Source organism: Macaca thibetana, chromosome X (genome assembly GCF_024542745.1).
Source record: "Macaca thibetana thibetana isolate TM-01 chromosome X, ASM2454274v1, whole genome shotgun sequence".
In the NCBI taxonomy this organism is placed as follows: Eukaryota; Metazoa; Chordata; class Mammalia; order Primates; family Cercopithecidae; genus Macaca; species Macaca thibetana.
This window is the reverse complement of record NC_065598.1, coordinates 56,737,663-56,751,511: the sequence shown is the minus strand read 5'-3', so window position 1 is coordinate 56,751,511 and position 13,849 is coordinate 56,737,663. Positions and strand designations below refer to the sequence as shown.

Below are 13,849 nucleotides of genomic sequence, written 5' to 3'. Positions count from 1 at the left end.
CCTGTCTCTGTAGACTCCACCTCTGGGGACAGGGCACAGCTAAACAACAACAAAAGCAGCAGACGCCTCTGCAGACACAAAAAATTCTATCTGACAGTTTTGAAGAGAGCAGTGGATCTCCCAATACGGAGGTTGAGATCTGAGAAGGGACAGACTCCCTGCTCAAGTGGGTCCCTGACCCCTGAGTAGCCTAACTGGGAGACATCCCCCACTAGGAGCAGTCTGACACCCCACACCTCACAGGGTGGAGTACACCCCTGAGAGGAAGCTTCCAAAGCAAGAATCAGACAGGTACACTCGCTGTTCAGAAATATTCTATCTTCTGCAGCCTCTGCTGCTGATACCCAGGCAAACAGGGTCTGGAGTGGACGTCAAGCAATCTCCAACAGACCTACAGCTGAGGGTCCTGACTGTTAGAAGGAAAACTATCAAACAGGAAGGACACCCACACCAAAACCCCATCAGTACGTCACCATCATCAAAGACCAGAGGCAGATAAAACCACAAAGATGGGGGAAAAGCAGGGCAGAAAAGCTGGAAATTCAAAAAATAAGAGCGCATCTCCCCCGGCAAAGGAGCGCAGCTCATCGACAGCAACGGATCAAAGCTGGACGGAGAATGACTTTGACGAGATGAGAGAAGAAGGCTTCAGTCCATCAAATTTCTCAGGGCTAAAGGAGGAATTACGTACCCAGCGCAAAGAAACTAAAACTCTTGAAAAAAAAGTGGAAGAATTGATAGCTAGAGTAATTAATGCAGAGAAGGTCATAAACGAAATGAAAGAGATGAAAACCATGACACGAGAAATACGTGACAAATGCACAAGCTTCAGTAACCGACTCGATCAACTGGAAGAAAGAGTATCAGCGATTGAGGATCAAATGAATGAAATGAAGCGAGAAGAGAAACCAAAAGAAAAAAGAAGAAAAAGAAATGAACAAAGCCTGCAAGAAGTATGGGATGATGTAAAAAGACCAAATCTACGTCTGATTGGGGTGCCTGAAAGTGAGGGGGAAAATGGAACCAAGTTGGAAAACACTCTTCAGGATATCATCCAGGAGAACTTCCCCAACCTAGTAGGGCAGGCCAACATTCAAATCCAGGAAATACAGAGAACGCCACAAAGATACTCCTCGAGAAGAGCAACTCCAAGACACATAATTGCCAGATTCACCAAAGTTGAAATGAAGGAAAAAATCTTAAGGGCAGCCAGAGAGAAAGGTCGGGTTACCCACAAAGGGAAGCCCATCAGACTAACAGCAGATCTCTTGGCAGAAACTCTACAAGCCAGAAGAGAGTGGGGGCCAATATTCAACATTCTTTTCTTTTTTTTGGAAATTATATTTTACTCATTTTTTTTTCTCTAGCTTGTTTTTGGGGAGTCTTTTATTTATTTATCTATTTATTTATTTTATTTATTATTAAAGAAAAGAATTTTCAACCCAGAATTTCATATCCAGCCAAACTAAGTTTCATCAGTTAAGGAGAAATAAAATCCTTTACAGATAAGCAAATGCTTAGAGATTTTGTCACCACCAGGCCTGCCTTACAAGAGACCCTGAAAGAAGCACTAACATGGAAAGTAACAACCGGTACCAATCACTGCATAAACATGCCAAAATGTAAAGACCATCAAGGCTAGGAAGAAACTGCATCAACTAATGAGCAAAATAACCAGTTAATATCATAATGGCAGTATCAAGTTCACACATAACAATATTAACCTTAAATGTAAATGGACTAAATGCTCCAATTAAAAGACACAGACTGGCAAACTGGATAAAGAGTCAAGACCCATCAGTCTGCTGTATTCAGGAGACCCATCTCACATGCAGAGACATACATAGGCTCAAAATAAAGGGATGGAGGAAGATTTACCAAGCAAATGGAGAACAAAAAAAAGCAGGGGTTGCAATACTAGTCTCTGATAAAACAGACTTTAAACCATCAAAGATCAAAAGAGACAAAGAAGGCCATTACATAATGGTAAAGGGATCAATTCAACAGGAAGAGCTAACTATCCTAAATATATATGCACCCAATACAGGAGCACCCAGATTCATAAAGCAAGTCCTTAGAGACTTACAAAGAGACTTACACTCCCATACAATAATAATGGGAGACTTCAAGACTCCACTGTCAACATTAGACAGATCTACGAGACAGAATGTTAACAGGGATATCCAGGAATTGAACTCATCTCTGCAGCAAGCAGACCTAATAGACATCTACAGAACTCTCCACCCCAAATCAACAGAATATACATACTTCTCAGCACCACATCGCACTTATTCCAAAATGGACCACATAATTGGAAGTAAAGCACTCCTCAGCAAATGTACAAGAACAGAAATTATAACAAACTGTCTCTCAGACCACAGTGCAATCAAACTAGAACTCAGGACTAAGAAACTCAATCAAAACCGCTCAACTACATGGAAACTGAATAACCTGCTCCTGAATGACTACTGGGTACATAACGAAATGAAGGCAGAAATAAAGATGTTCTTTGAAACCAATGAGAACAAAGATACAACATACCAGAATCTCTGGGACACATTTAAAGCAGTGTGTAGAGGGAAACTTATAGCACTAAATGCCCACAAGAGAAAGCTGGAAAGATCTAAAATTGACACTTTCACATCACAATTAAAATAACTAGAGAAGCAAGAACAAACACATTCGAAAGCTAGCAGAAGGCAAGAAATAACTAAGATCAGAGCAGAACTGAAGGAGATAGAGACACAAAAAACCCTCCAAAAAATCAAGGAATCCAGGAGTTGGTTTTTTGAAAAGATCAACAAAATTGACAGACCGCTAGCAAGACTAATAAAGAAGAAAAGAGAGAAGAATCAAATAGATGCAATAAAAAATGAAAAAGGGGATATCACCACTAACCCCACAGAAATACAAACTACCATCAGAGAATACTATAAACACCTCTACGCAAATAAACTAGAAATTCTAGAAGGAATGGATAATTTCCTGGACACTTACACTCTTCCAAGACTAAACCAGGAAGAAGTTGAATCCCTGAATAGACCAATAGCAGGCTCTGAAATTGAGGCAATAATTAATAGCCTACCAACCAAAAAAAGTCCAGGACCAGATGGATTCACAGCTGAATTCTACCAGAGGTACAAGGAGGAGCTGGTACCATTCCTTCTGAAACTATTCCAATCAATAGAAAAAGAGGGAATCCTCCCTAACTCATTTTATGAGGCCAACATCATCCTGATACCAAAGCCTGGCAGAGACACAACAAAAAAAGAGAATTTTAGACCAATATCCCTGATGAACATCGATGCAAAAATCCTTAATAAAATACTGGCAAACTGGATTCAGCAGCACATCAAAAAGCTTATCCACCACGATCAAGTGGGCTTCATCCCTGGGATGCAAGGCTGGTTCAACATTCGCAAATCAGTCAACATAATCCAGCACATAAACAGAACCAAAGACAAGAACCACATGATTATCTCAATAGATGCAGAAAAGGCTTTTGAAAAAATTCAACAGCCCTTCATGCTAAAAACTCTCAATAAATTCGGTATTGATGGAACGTATCTCAAAATCATAAGAGCTATTTATGACAAACCCCTAGCCAATATCATACTGAATGGGCAAAACCTGGAAAAATTCCCTTTGAAAACTGGCACAAGACATGGATGCCCTCTCTCACCACTCTTATTCAACATAGTGTTGGAAGTTCTGACTAGGGCAATCAGGCAAGAGAAAGAAATCAAGGGTATTCATTTAGGAAAAGAAGAAGTCAAATTGTCCCTGTTTGCAGATGACATGATTGTATATTTAGAAAACCCCATTGTCTCAGCCCAAAATCTCCTTAAGCTGATAAGAAACTTCAGCAAAGTCTCAGGATACAAAATTAATGTGCAAAAATCACAAGCATTCTTATAAACCAGTAACAGACAAACAGAGAGCCAAATCATGAATGAAATTCCATTCACAATCGCTTCAAAGAGAATAAAATATCTAGGAATCCAACTTACAAGGGATGTAAAGGACCTCTTCAAGGAGAACTACAAACCACTGCTCAGTGAAATAAAAGAGAATTCAAACAAATGGAAGAACATACCTTGCTCTTAGATAGGAAGAATCAATATTGTGAAAATGGCCATACTGCCCAAGGTAATTTATAGATTCAATGCCATCCCCATCAAGCTACCAATGAGTTTCTTCACAGAATTGGAAAAACTGCTTTAAAGTTCATATGGAACCAAAAAAAGCCCGCATCTCCAAGACAATCCTAAGTCAAAAGAACAAAGCTGGAGGCATCACGCTACCTGGCTTCAAACTATACTACAAGGCTACAGTAACCAAAACAGCATGGTACTGGTACCAAAACAGAAATATAGACCAATGAACAGAACAGAGTCCTCAGAAATAATACCACACATCTACAGCCATCTGATCTTTGACAAACCTGAGAGAAACAAGAAATGGGGAAAGGATTCCCTATTTAATAAATGGTGCTGGGAAAATTGGCTAGCCAGAGGTAGAAAGCTGAGATTGGATCCTTTCCTTACTCCTTACACGAAAATTAATTCGAGATGGATTAGAGACTTAAATGTTAGACCTAATACCATAAAAATCCTAGAAGAAAACCTAGGTAGTACCATTCAGGACATAGGCATGGGCAAAGACTTCATGTCTAAAACACCAAAAGCAACAGCAGCAAAAGCCAAAATTGACAAATGGGATCTCATTAAACTAAAGAGCTTCTGCACAGCAAAAGAAACTACCATCAGAGTGAACAGGCAACCTACAGAATGGGAGAAAATTTTTGCAATCTACTCATCTGACAAAGGGCTAATATCCAGAACCTACAAAGAACTCAAACAAATTTACAAGAAAAAAACAAACAACCCCATCCAAAAGTGGGCAAAGGATATGAACTGACATTTCTCAAAAGAAGACATTCATACAGCCAACAGACACATGAAAAAATGCTCATCATCACTGGCCATCAGAGAAATGCAAATCAAAACCACAATGAGATACCATCTCACACCAGTTAGAATGGCGATCATTAAAAAGTCAGGAAACAACAGGTGCTGGAGAGGATGTGGAGAAATAGGAACATTTTTACACTGTTAGTAGGAGTGTAAACTAGTTCAACCATTATGGAAAACAGTATGGCAATTCCTCAAGGATCTAGAACTAGATGTACCATATGACCCAGCTATCCCATTACTGGGTATATACCCAATGGATTATAAATTATGCTGCTATAAAGACACATGCACACGTATGTTTATTGTGGCACTATTCACAATAGCAAAGACTTGGAATCAACCCAAATGTCCATCAGTGACAGATTGGATTAAGAAAATGTGGCACATATACACCATGGAATACTATGCAGCCATAAAAAAGGATGAGTTTGTGTCCTTTGTAGGGACATGGATGCAGCTGGAAACCATCATTCTTAGCAAACTATCACAAGAACAGAAAACCAAACACCGCATGTTCTCACTCATAGGTGGGAACTGAACAATGAGATCACTTGGACTCAGGAAGGGGAACATCACACACCGGGGCCTATCATGGGGAGGGGGGAGGGGGGATGGGGGAGGGATTGCCTTGGGAGTTATACCTGATGTAAATGACGAGTTGATGGGTGCAGCACACCAACAAGGCACAAGTATACATATGTAACAAACCTGCATGTTATGCACATGTACCCTACAATTTAAAGTATAATAATAATAAATAAATTTAAAAAAAAAAAAAAAAAAAAAGCCCGCGTCTCCAAGACAATCCTAAGTCAAAAGAACAAAGCTGGAGGCATCACGCTACCTGACTTCAAACTATACTACAAGGCTACAGTAACCAAAACAGCATGGTACTGTTACCAAAACAGAAATATAGACCAATGAACAGAACAGAGTCCTCAGAAATAATACCACACATCTACAGCCATCTGATCTTTGACAAACCTGAGAGAAACAAGAAATGGGGAAAGGATTCCCTATTTAATAAATGGTGCTGGGAAAATTGGCTAGCCATAAGTAGAAAGCTGAAACTGGATCCTTTCCTTACTCCTTATACGAAAATTAATTCAAGATGGATTAGAGACTTAAATGTTAGACCTAATACCATAAAAATTCTAGAAGAAAACCTAGGTAGTACCATTCAGGACATAGGCATGAGAAAATTTTTGCAATCTACTCATCTGACAAAGGGCTAATATCCAGAACCTACAAAGAACTCAAACAAATTTACAAGAAAAAAACAAACAACCCCATCCAAAAGTGGGCAAAGGATATGAACTGACATTTCTCAAAAGAAGACATTCATACAGCCAACAGACACATGAAAAAATGCTCATCATCACTGGCCATCAGAGAAATGCAAATCAAAACCACAATGAGATACCATCTCACACCAGTTAGAATGGCGATCATTAAAAAGTCAGGAAACAACAGGTGCTGGAGCGGCTGTGGAGAAATAGGAACACTTTTACACTGTTGGTGGGATTGTAAACTAGTTCAACCATTATGGAAAACAGTATGGCGATTCCTCAAAGATCTAGAACTAGATGTACCATATGACCCAGCCATCCCATTACTATAATCCAAAGGTTTATAAATCATGCTGCTATAAAGACTCATGCACATGTATGTTTATTGTGGCACTATTCACAATAGCAAAGACTTGGAATCAACCCAAATGTCCGTCAGTGACAGACTGGATTAAGAAAATGTGGCACATATACACCATGGAATACGATGCAGCCATCAAAAAGGATGAGTTTGTGTCCTTTGTAGGGACATGGATGCAGCTGGAAACCATCATTCTTAGCAAATTATCACAAGAACAGAAAACCAAACACCGCATGTTCTCACTCATAGGTGGGAACTGAACGATGAGATCACTTGGAATCGGGAAGGGGAACATCACACACCGAGGCCTATCATGGGGAGGGGGGAGGGGGGAGGGATTGCATTCAGAGTTATACCTGATGTAAATGACAAGTTGATGGGTACTGACGAGTTGATGGGTGCAGCACACCAACATGGCACATGTATACATATGTAACAAACCTGCACGTTATGCACATGTACCCTAGAACTTAACGTATAATAATAATAATAATAAATAAATAAATAAATAATAAAATAAAGTAAAATTTTAAAAAATTTAAAAAAAAAGGAATTGAGCTTAGAGGAAAGGTCTGGGCTGCAGACAAAGTTCCAGGAATTATCAGTGTTCAAATGATATTTGAAGTCATAGAAGACGAAGGCTAAGAATATTTATAACTATATACATGAACTATTATACACATACACACACACACACACACACAATTACAGAATCATACCTTAAGGAAGAATAAAATGTATTTAGATGTGTAAGAGTTAAATAATAAAATAATAGAAGAGCACTGTCTAGAAGCAAAAGGTAGCAATGACTTCAAGAACAGAGCAATTATCATTTTGATAATAAGAGCAACATGAACCAATACCGAGTCCGTTTTATGTGCCAATCATTGTGTTTTAAATTCGTTAAGTTGCTCCATCCTCACAATAATAACATTAGGTACCTAACAGTTGCTTCATTATGGTTATGAGGAAACTGAGATAAAGAGAGCTTAAGGACTCACCCAAAGTCATATTGTCAAGAGTTGCAGTCATTGTTGGCTGCCTATCCAAAATTCACTTTTTCCTTTTATAAACAAAACTTTTTCCCTTTATAAACATAACTTCAATTTTTCAGGCAACTTTCTTTATTGTACTGCCATATGCCTCACAGGAAATAGGCCCAATCTCTAACCTTAAGTGTGTGATTTATTTGTTTAGTGCTATCACAGTGATGTTATTCACCTTGCCAAAAATTGGTTTGCCAGTGGTATCTGGTCACAATTTTGGCTCTTGAGACATAAGGCATAGCATCTATCTTATGACAATGAGAAGACCTAGTCTAATAAGGCTGACAAACTAGGAGTCCAAGGCAAAAGACTGAAAACAGGTTAATGATGACATTTTTCAGCTGCTGAGTCAATCAATTCTAGAGCTAACTTACCGAAAGACTTACTGGTTTGTGCGATAGTATATTTTCCCTATTGCTTTCAGTCATTTTGAATTGGGTTTTCTGTTATTTGCAGTAGAAACAACCCAAACTGATAGAGTTAGCAGGCTATTTTGTTTGATTGTTTGGTTTGTTTGTTTTGTTTTGTTTTGTTTTGTTTTTCAGACAGAGTCTTTCTCTGTTGGCCAGGCTGGAGTGCAGTGGCACGATCTCGACTCACTGCAACCTCCGCCTCCCGGGCTCAAGCAATTCTCCTTCCTGGGCCTCCTGAGTAGCTGGGATTACAGGCATGTACCACCATACCCGGCTAATTTTTGTATTTTTAGTAGAGATGGAGTTTCACCATGTTGGCCAAGCTGGTCTCGAACTCCTGACCTCAGGTAATCTGCCCTCCTCAGCCTCCCAAAGTGCTGGAATTACAGGTGTGAGCCACCGCACCCAGCCAGCAGGTTATTTTTAATTGAGTGGTAGCAACAGAAGCTAGATTTCAGCGAGTGTAGGTGTAATTAAGGGGTAAGGATTCAGAAAAATAAGTATTGACTACATTTTTTAGAAGCTTACTTATGTTTAAAAAAAAATGAGACAGTTTGGGTAGCGAATTAGGCATAGCAAAGTATTAATCTGAGAATGTTGCAATCTGGTCTCTTACAAATGCAAAGAACCTGGCTATCCAAAAAGCAGTGTAGCAGAATGGTCAAATTCCAGGCTTTGGAGAAAGACTGATCTGAGGTGGTTATATAACCTTGCAAGTGACAACTTACTAAACTGTTTCTCCAGCTATAAAATGGTGGTAACAATAGCATCTACATGCTTTGTTATTTAAATGTGACAATGCATACACACAGTACCTAGCACAGAAGAGCCACTCAGTAAATGTCAGCTATCACTATCATCATTACTAATATCATCCGGTTCTCCTGACAGTCAACAAAATTCCTGTCAGGAAAATCAAAGGATTAGAATTACAGAAGATTAAGCCAAAGCCATGTCACCCAAACCACAGAGCTTAGGGAAGTGGCAAGATGAAATTTAGGAAATGGGTTACAAGTCTCTATACCAGAAAAAAAAAAAATGAGAAGAACTGCAGCAGCTATTTCTTCAAGTCCTACCAATACTGATGTTATCAGCACCACTTACTGGCACAATATTTGTTGATGTAAGACAGGGGTCCTGCAACACTTGCCTCACAGGAGTTTCCCAACCAGGTGGGGCAGGGCAGTCAGGCTCCCCAGTCCTGTTCGTTCGAAGGATGGAGAAAAGGTAGTGCCTTAACTCTGTACACTTTCCTAAGGTCTTGAAATCCCCTTTGTTAGCATTGCCCAAACTTCAGCCACACACAATCAGCACAAGCAGAGAACTTCCAAGGGAAGGTTGATAAAGGCATAAAGGAAATTGGATATCCTTATACGTGGCCTCAGTGCCACAAGGCAGCACTGGACTCCTGAGACCAAGGAAATCCCCATAGTTTCAGCCAAGCTGAAACAAGGCACCTCAGCCAAAAATCCTTACCCTTGCTTCTATGGAGACAAACAGAGGATGAGGCCTAAGGGTGGCTGTGACACCAGATGATACATAGGTTGGCCAATGTGGGTTGAGTGAAAGACTTATTGAGGTCTGAGAGAGTTTTAAAAAAATCTATATATCTTGAAATTCTGCACTTGCTCAGTGATTCGAGTACAGCCAGTGGTAGGGGAGTGAAATCCAAGGAGGATTCTACCCCTTGGATAGCTTTTCAGTGGAAAGCAACACATAATATCACTTTCTCCAGAAAGCCTTTTCTGAAACCTCTTCAGTCTTGGATCAGTAACCTTCTCCATGCTCCCACAGTACTCTTTTCTTCCCCTATCAGAGCACTAATTCCACTGTGTAGTAAATAATGGTTATTCGCATGCTTCAACCACCAGACTGGGAGCTGAAAGAAGTCAGGGACTGTTGTGTTTATCTTTATATCTTCAACACCTAGCGCACTACCAGGCATATAGTAAGCATTCAATAGCCATTTGTGGGATAAATGAATGAAAGTGTTTTCAAGCATTTAAATTAGTAAAACTATAAATTTTGAGCGTCCATATTATTTTCCCCTTTAGAAAGAATAAAACAAAGATTCAGAGAGATTCCAAAACATGCCTAAGTTCATACAATAACTAACAGAGGAAGAATTGTGTCCCAGGTCTATGTGATTCTGTAAGTGTGTATTTTGCGTCTTGACATCTATGGACTCTAAGGCTCCCAGAAAGTTTGCCTTGACCATTTTATATGTCATTCAAAGATTGGGAAGAACATATCTATTGCATTAAATGCATGACAATAGATGCTCCAGGGAGCAAAGTCTAAAAGTAGTAACAAATTTGTACTTTTCCAGGCAAGCAAGAAAAACAGTGAACAACAAATCATAATCCAGGAAGATATAAGAAGCCAACAGGTTGCGGAGCATAAGACGAAACTGCATTCAGGACCTCCAAAACAAACATTGTCTAAACACAGGTATATTAAATCATTACTTACTGAAGAAATGCTAAATATCAGTTCATGTTCTAGACACTGAAGACAATAAGATGAAAAAGACACGGTCCATGCCACTGAGGAACTCACAATCTGGTGGGTGAGACAATCAAGACCACAATGACTATGCAATGTTGAACCAGTTTTTATACTATTATCTCTCAGCCCTCAAACAAGTATTCTATATGCCACTTTATGATGGGACTCAGAAAACTAAACTTTCCTTTGATAATTTGTGCCCTCTTGGATCCTTCAAATATCGGTGCTAGATAAAGACTAGGAGGAAAGAAAAGAGGTGAAGGGGTTTGTTTCTTCCAGTTTGCTTGCTGTTCCTGACACCATTGTTTCAACAATAGCTTTTCATCCAAGCCACAGTAGTTGATTCCAGTTTCCTATTTATTCCCACAATCTAGAATCAGTCTCATCACACTCCCTCAGAAATACCGGCGCCAGTCAGCTGGCAGCTGCTTCTCAGAATTCTGAACTACAGCTCTGAATATGAGGTCCCTTTTCAAAGTTTCTGAGGTAGAAGCAGCAGCCAGGTAACACCCTTTTCACAGATGTCTTGGTCCCAGCTCTGCAGGCATTTCCTTTGAAAGCCTAGATTATGATAATCCCAATTTCTTCCCTTTGTTCCCTCATACCTAGGGTGTTTCCTCACTTTACTGTTTCCTGCAGTCATCATCTCGGTGTTACTTCAGTGTTACTTTTTTTGTTTGTTTTTTCAGTCCTTAAACATCTATTCTACCAATTCCCTATATTAAATTCTTTGTTAAAATAGTGTGGTTTCTGGGCCCTGCATGATACAAAAGTGACATGAGCACAATGTGCTCTGGGAGCTCAGAGTAGAAATCTTACAGAGACTGAGATGATTAGACAATATAAAATTGAGAACCAGACTGAGTCCTAAAAAAATTAACTAAGCCAAATAAAGGAGAGGTGGGGAAAGAGAAAGTGTTCCAGGCAAAAGTAATAACATGTGCAAAGTTATGCAGATGATAGAGAGCATAAGTGGATCAGGAGAAATAGAGTAGTTCTGTATGATTAGGATAGGATATGAAGCAAAACAAGTTTGACATGATGATAAATAAAGAAGAGCCAGTAAAATTTGTTGACTAATTAGAGTTAAAAGATAGATTTGGGAAAGGAAGGAAGAAGGTAGAGTCTAGGGGTATCTTGCTTGTGTGACTGGATGGAAGAACAGGTTTGGGAATAAGATAAAAAAGCAGTGAATATTTTCTCAACAGTCTATCACAGACACAAAGCTGGAAGCCAAAGAAAGACAAAGCTAGAAGCCAGCATAATTAAAGTTCACATATCCTCCTACTATTTCATAGCTGTGTGATTTTAATCATTGAACTGCCTTGACAGTCAGTTTTAGTGCCAAGCAAACAGGAATAACAATGCAATAGAACTGTGTATAATCATAAGGACAGCTCTATTTATTGAGCTCATGTTGTAATAACAACCATAACAATAAAAGAGCTAACACTGAGGGATTGATGTAAGGTTCTATACTAGGTACTGTACACATATTTTTCATCTTAATGCCAATGTTTTAAATTTCTAGTAAAATAAAAACACTATTATCAGGACAGTAAGACCATTTGGGGGCCCTTTACAGGAGGGAGGAAAAAAGCACAGATGTCACACAGAGCATGCATGAACTTCATAAAATTATTTCTGAACACTTATTTTATTTCACCTAAGGTCTCTCTCTTCAAAGCAGTCACGTTTTCTCTCTCTTCAAATCTCCAATCCCCTGACAGTCACTGTCCTGCCATGCTCCCCCCATTTACCACAAGCACCCTCTCCAGTCTCCTAGTAGTAGCCCAAACTCATTATTTTCAACAAGGTCACAAATCTGATTTTCTCTCAGATTTTTATGTATGTCCTCATACACAAAAACAAGCTCTGCAACAACTGACCCCCTTCCTCGGAACTCCTTTTTAAAAGGCAACAGAAAATTTAAATAATCGAATATCTCTCAAATGTTTAAAGATACACTCTGCCCAAAAAGTACCCCCAAATTACATTTCAGGTAAAAGTTGGTTCATAGAAGAGAGAGACAAACCAGGACCCCCTGAAACATAGAACCACCCCATAGTTCTGTTATATAAGCTTGGAGTCACATATCTATATTCTTGAATCATGACTCTGTCACATACTTTTTTTGAAATCCTGTTGAGATGATCAAATGAGAAAACATGTATAAAGTATCTCTTATGATACAAATTCACTTGATGCAGTTTTTAATGAAATTATATTTCATTAAAATATTTTGAAGGTCTATAATTTCATAATATTAGCTAGTTTTTATTTACATTAGCCATCCATGTTAAATGATAGATTTTTAATATGCATAGTGATACAAAGTTTCATTTTAAAATGATTAAGTTAGAATAAGTGACTCAATTTTAATAAGTATATTAACAACAACAGAGCTGATGTGCAAACAAGACAAAAATCCTAAAGATGGTACATGAACGGCTGAGATCTACACAATGGCACCCTATGTCACAGTGTGCTAAGATGAACTGTGGTACCCGTAAAACAGAATATTACAAAGAGAATAATCCAAGTTTTTGGCCCTCTAATACCTCACAGCTGCTGAGAAGTGTTTACTTAGCAATAGAGACAGAGAAGTAACATATATGATAGCTATATAAAATACTATCTACTATGCTAAATACACATTGGAAAAAGTGTGCGTGTGTGTGTGTGGGGGGGTTCTCCTATTAGACTCACTACCAAATATTAATCTATTCAGTAAATGTTCAATGATGTCTACCAAACTTTAGGCCTTGTTCTGGATGTTGGATATGCAAAAACAATAATTTTTAGTCCTTTCCATCAAGGATCTTTCAGTTAATAGGAGGAGGATGCAGACAAATAATCATAAACTCTCAACAAAGGACAAAATACTGAAATTAGAAGTCAGAGAAGTTCCCAGTGAGAACAAGGGAAGGAAACAGAGAAAGAAGAATCTAGGAAATATGCTAAGGTAGCATGACCACAGAAGTAGAACAAAAACGAACATAAATGACTCCTTGAGAGAGTGGAAATGCTCACCTGTACTTGACAATTCCATTGATCATTGGGTTCACGTCCTTGATTCTGTTGATATAAGCCTGAACAACATCTATACATTTCACCTGCAAAATACAATACTTTAGTTCGCAGCCATTTATTCACTAAACAATTCATTCAGCAAGTATTTCCTGAAAGATTCCTGCGTACATTAATCATTTTTTGAGACACTTTCAGTGAATTACCCAGTGTAGTCCCCCATGAG

The 13,849-nt window shown here is 38.8% G+C and overlaps 2 protein-coding genes across 4 annotated transcripts in view; one reads left to right on the top strand and one right to left on the bottom strand.

The window, feature by feature from the left end:
• LOC126946496 (zinc finger X-linked protein ZXDB-like) overlaps nt 1-1,283 on the top strand; it is a 540,578-nt gene extending 539,295 nt beyond the window's left edge. The window contains exon 3 of the transcript XR_007722679.1: nt 1,222-1,283. The gene's annotated coding sequence lies outside the window, so the exon portion shown is untranslated. The remainder of the gene's footprint in view (nt 1-1,221) is intronic.
• The window catches only part of FAAH2 (fatty acid amide hydrolase 2), a 294,424-nt gene that overhangs the window by 197,872 nt on the left and 82,703 nt on the right, over nt 1-13,849 (bottom strand). For all 3 annotated transcript variants that reach the window (XM_050776927.1, XM_050776926.1, XM_050776925.1), the window contains one exon: nt 13,627-13,709. In XM_050776927.1, coding sequence (XP_050632884.1) covers nt 13,627-13,652 — 26 coding nt within the window. In that variant the 5' untranslated portion in view covers nt 13,653-13,709. The remainder of the gene's footprint in view (nt 1-13,626; nt 13,710-13,849) is intronic.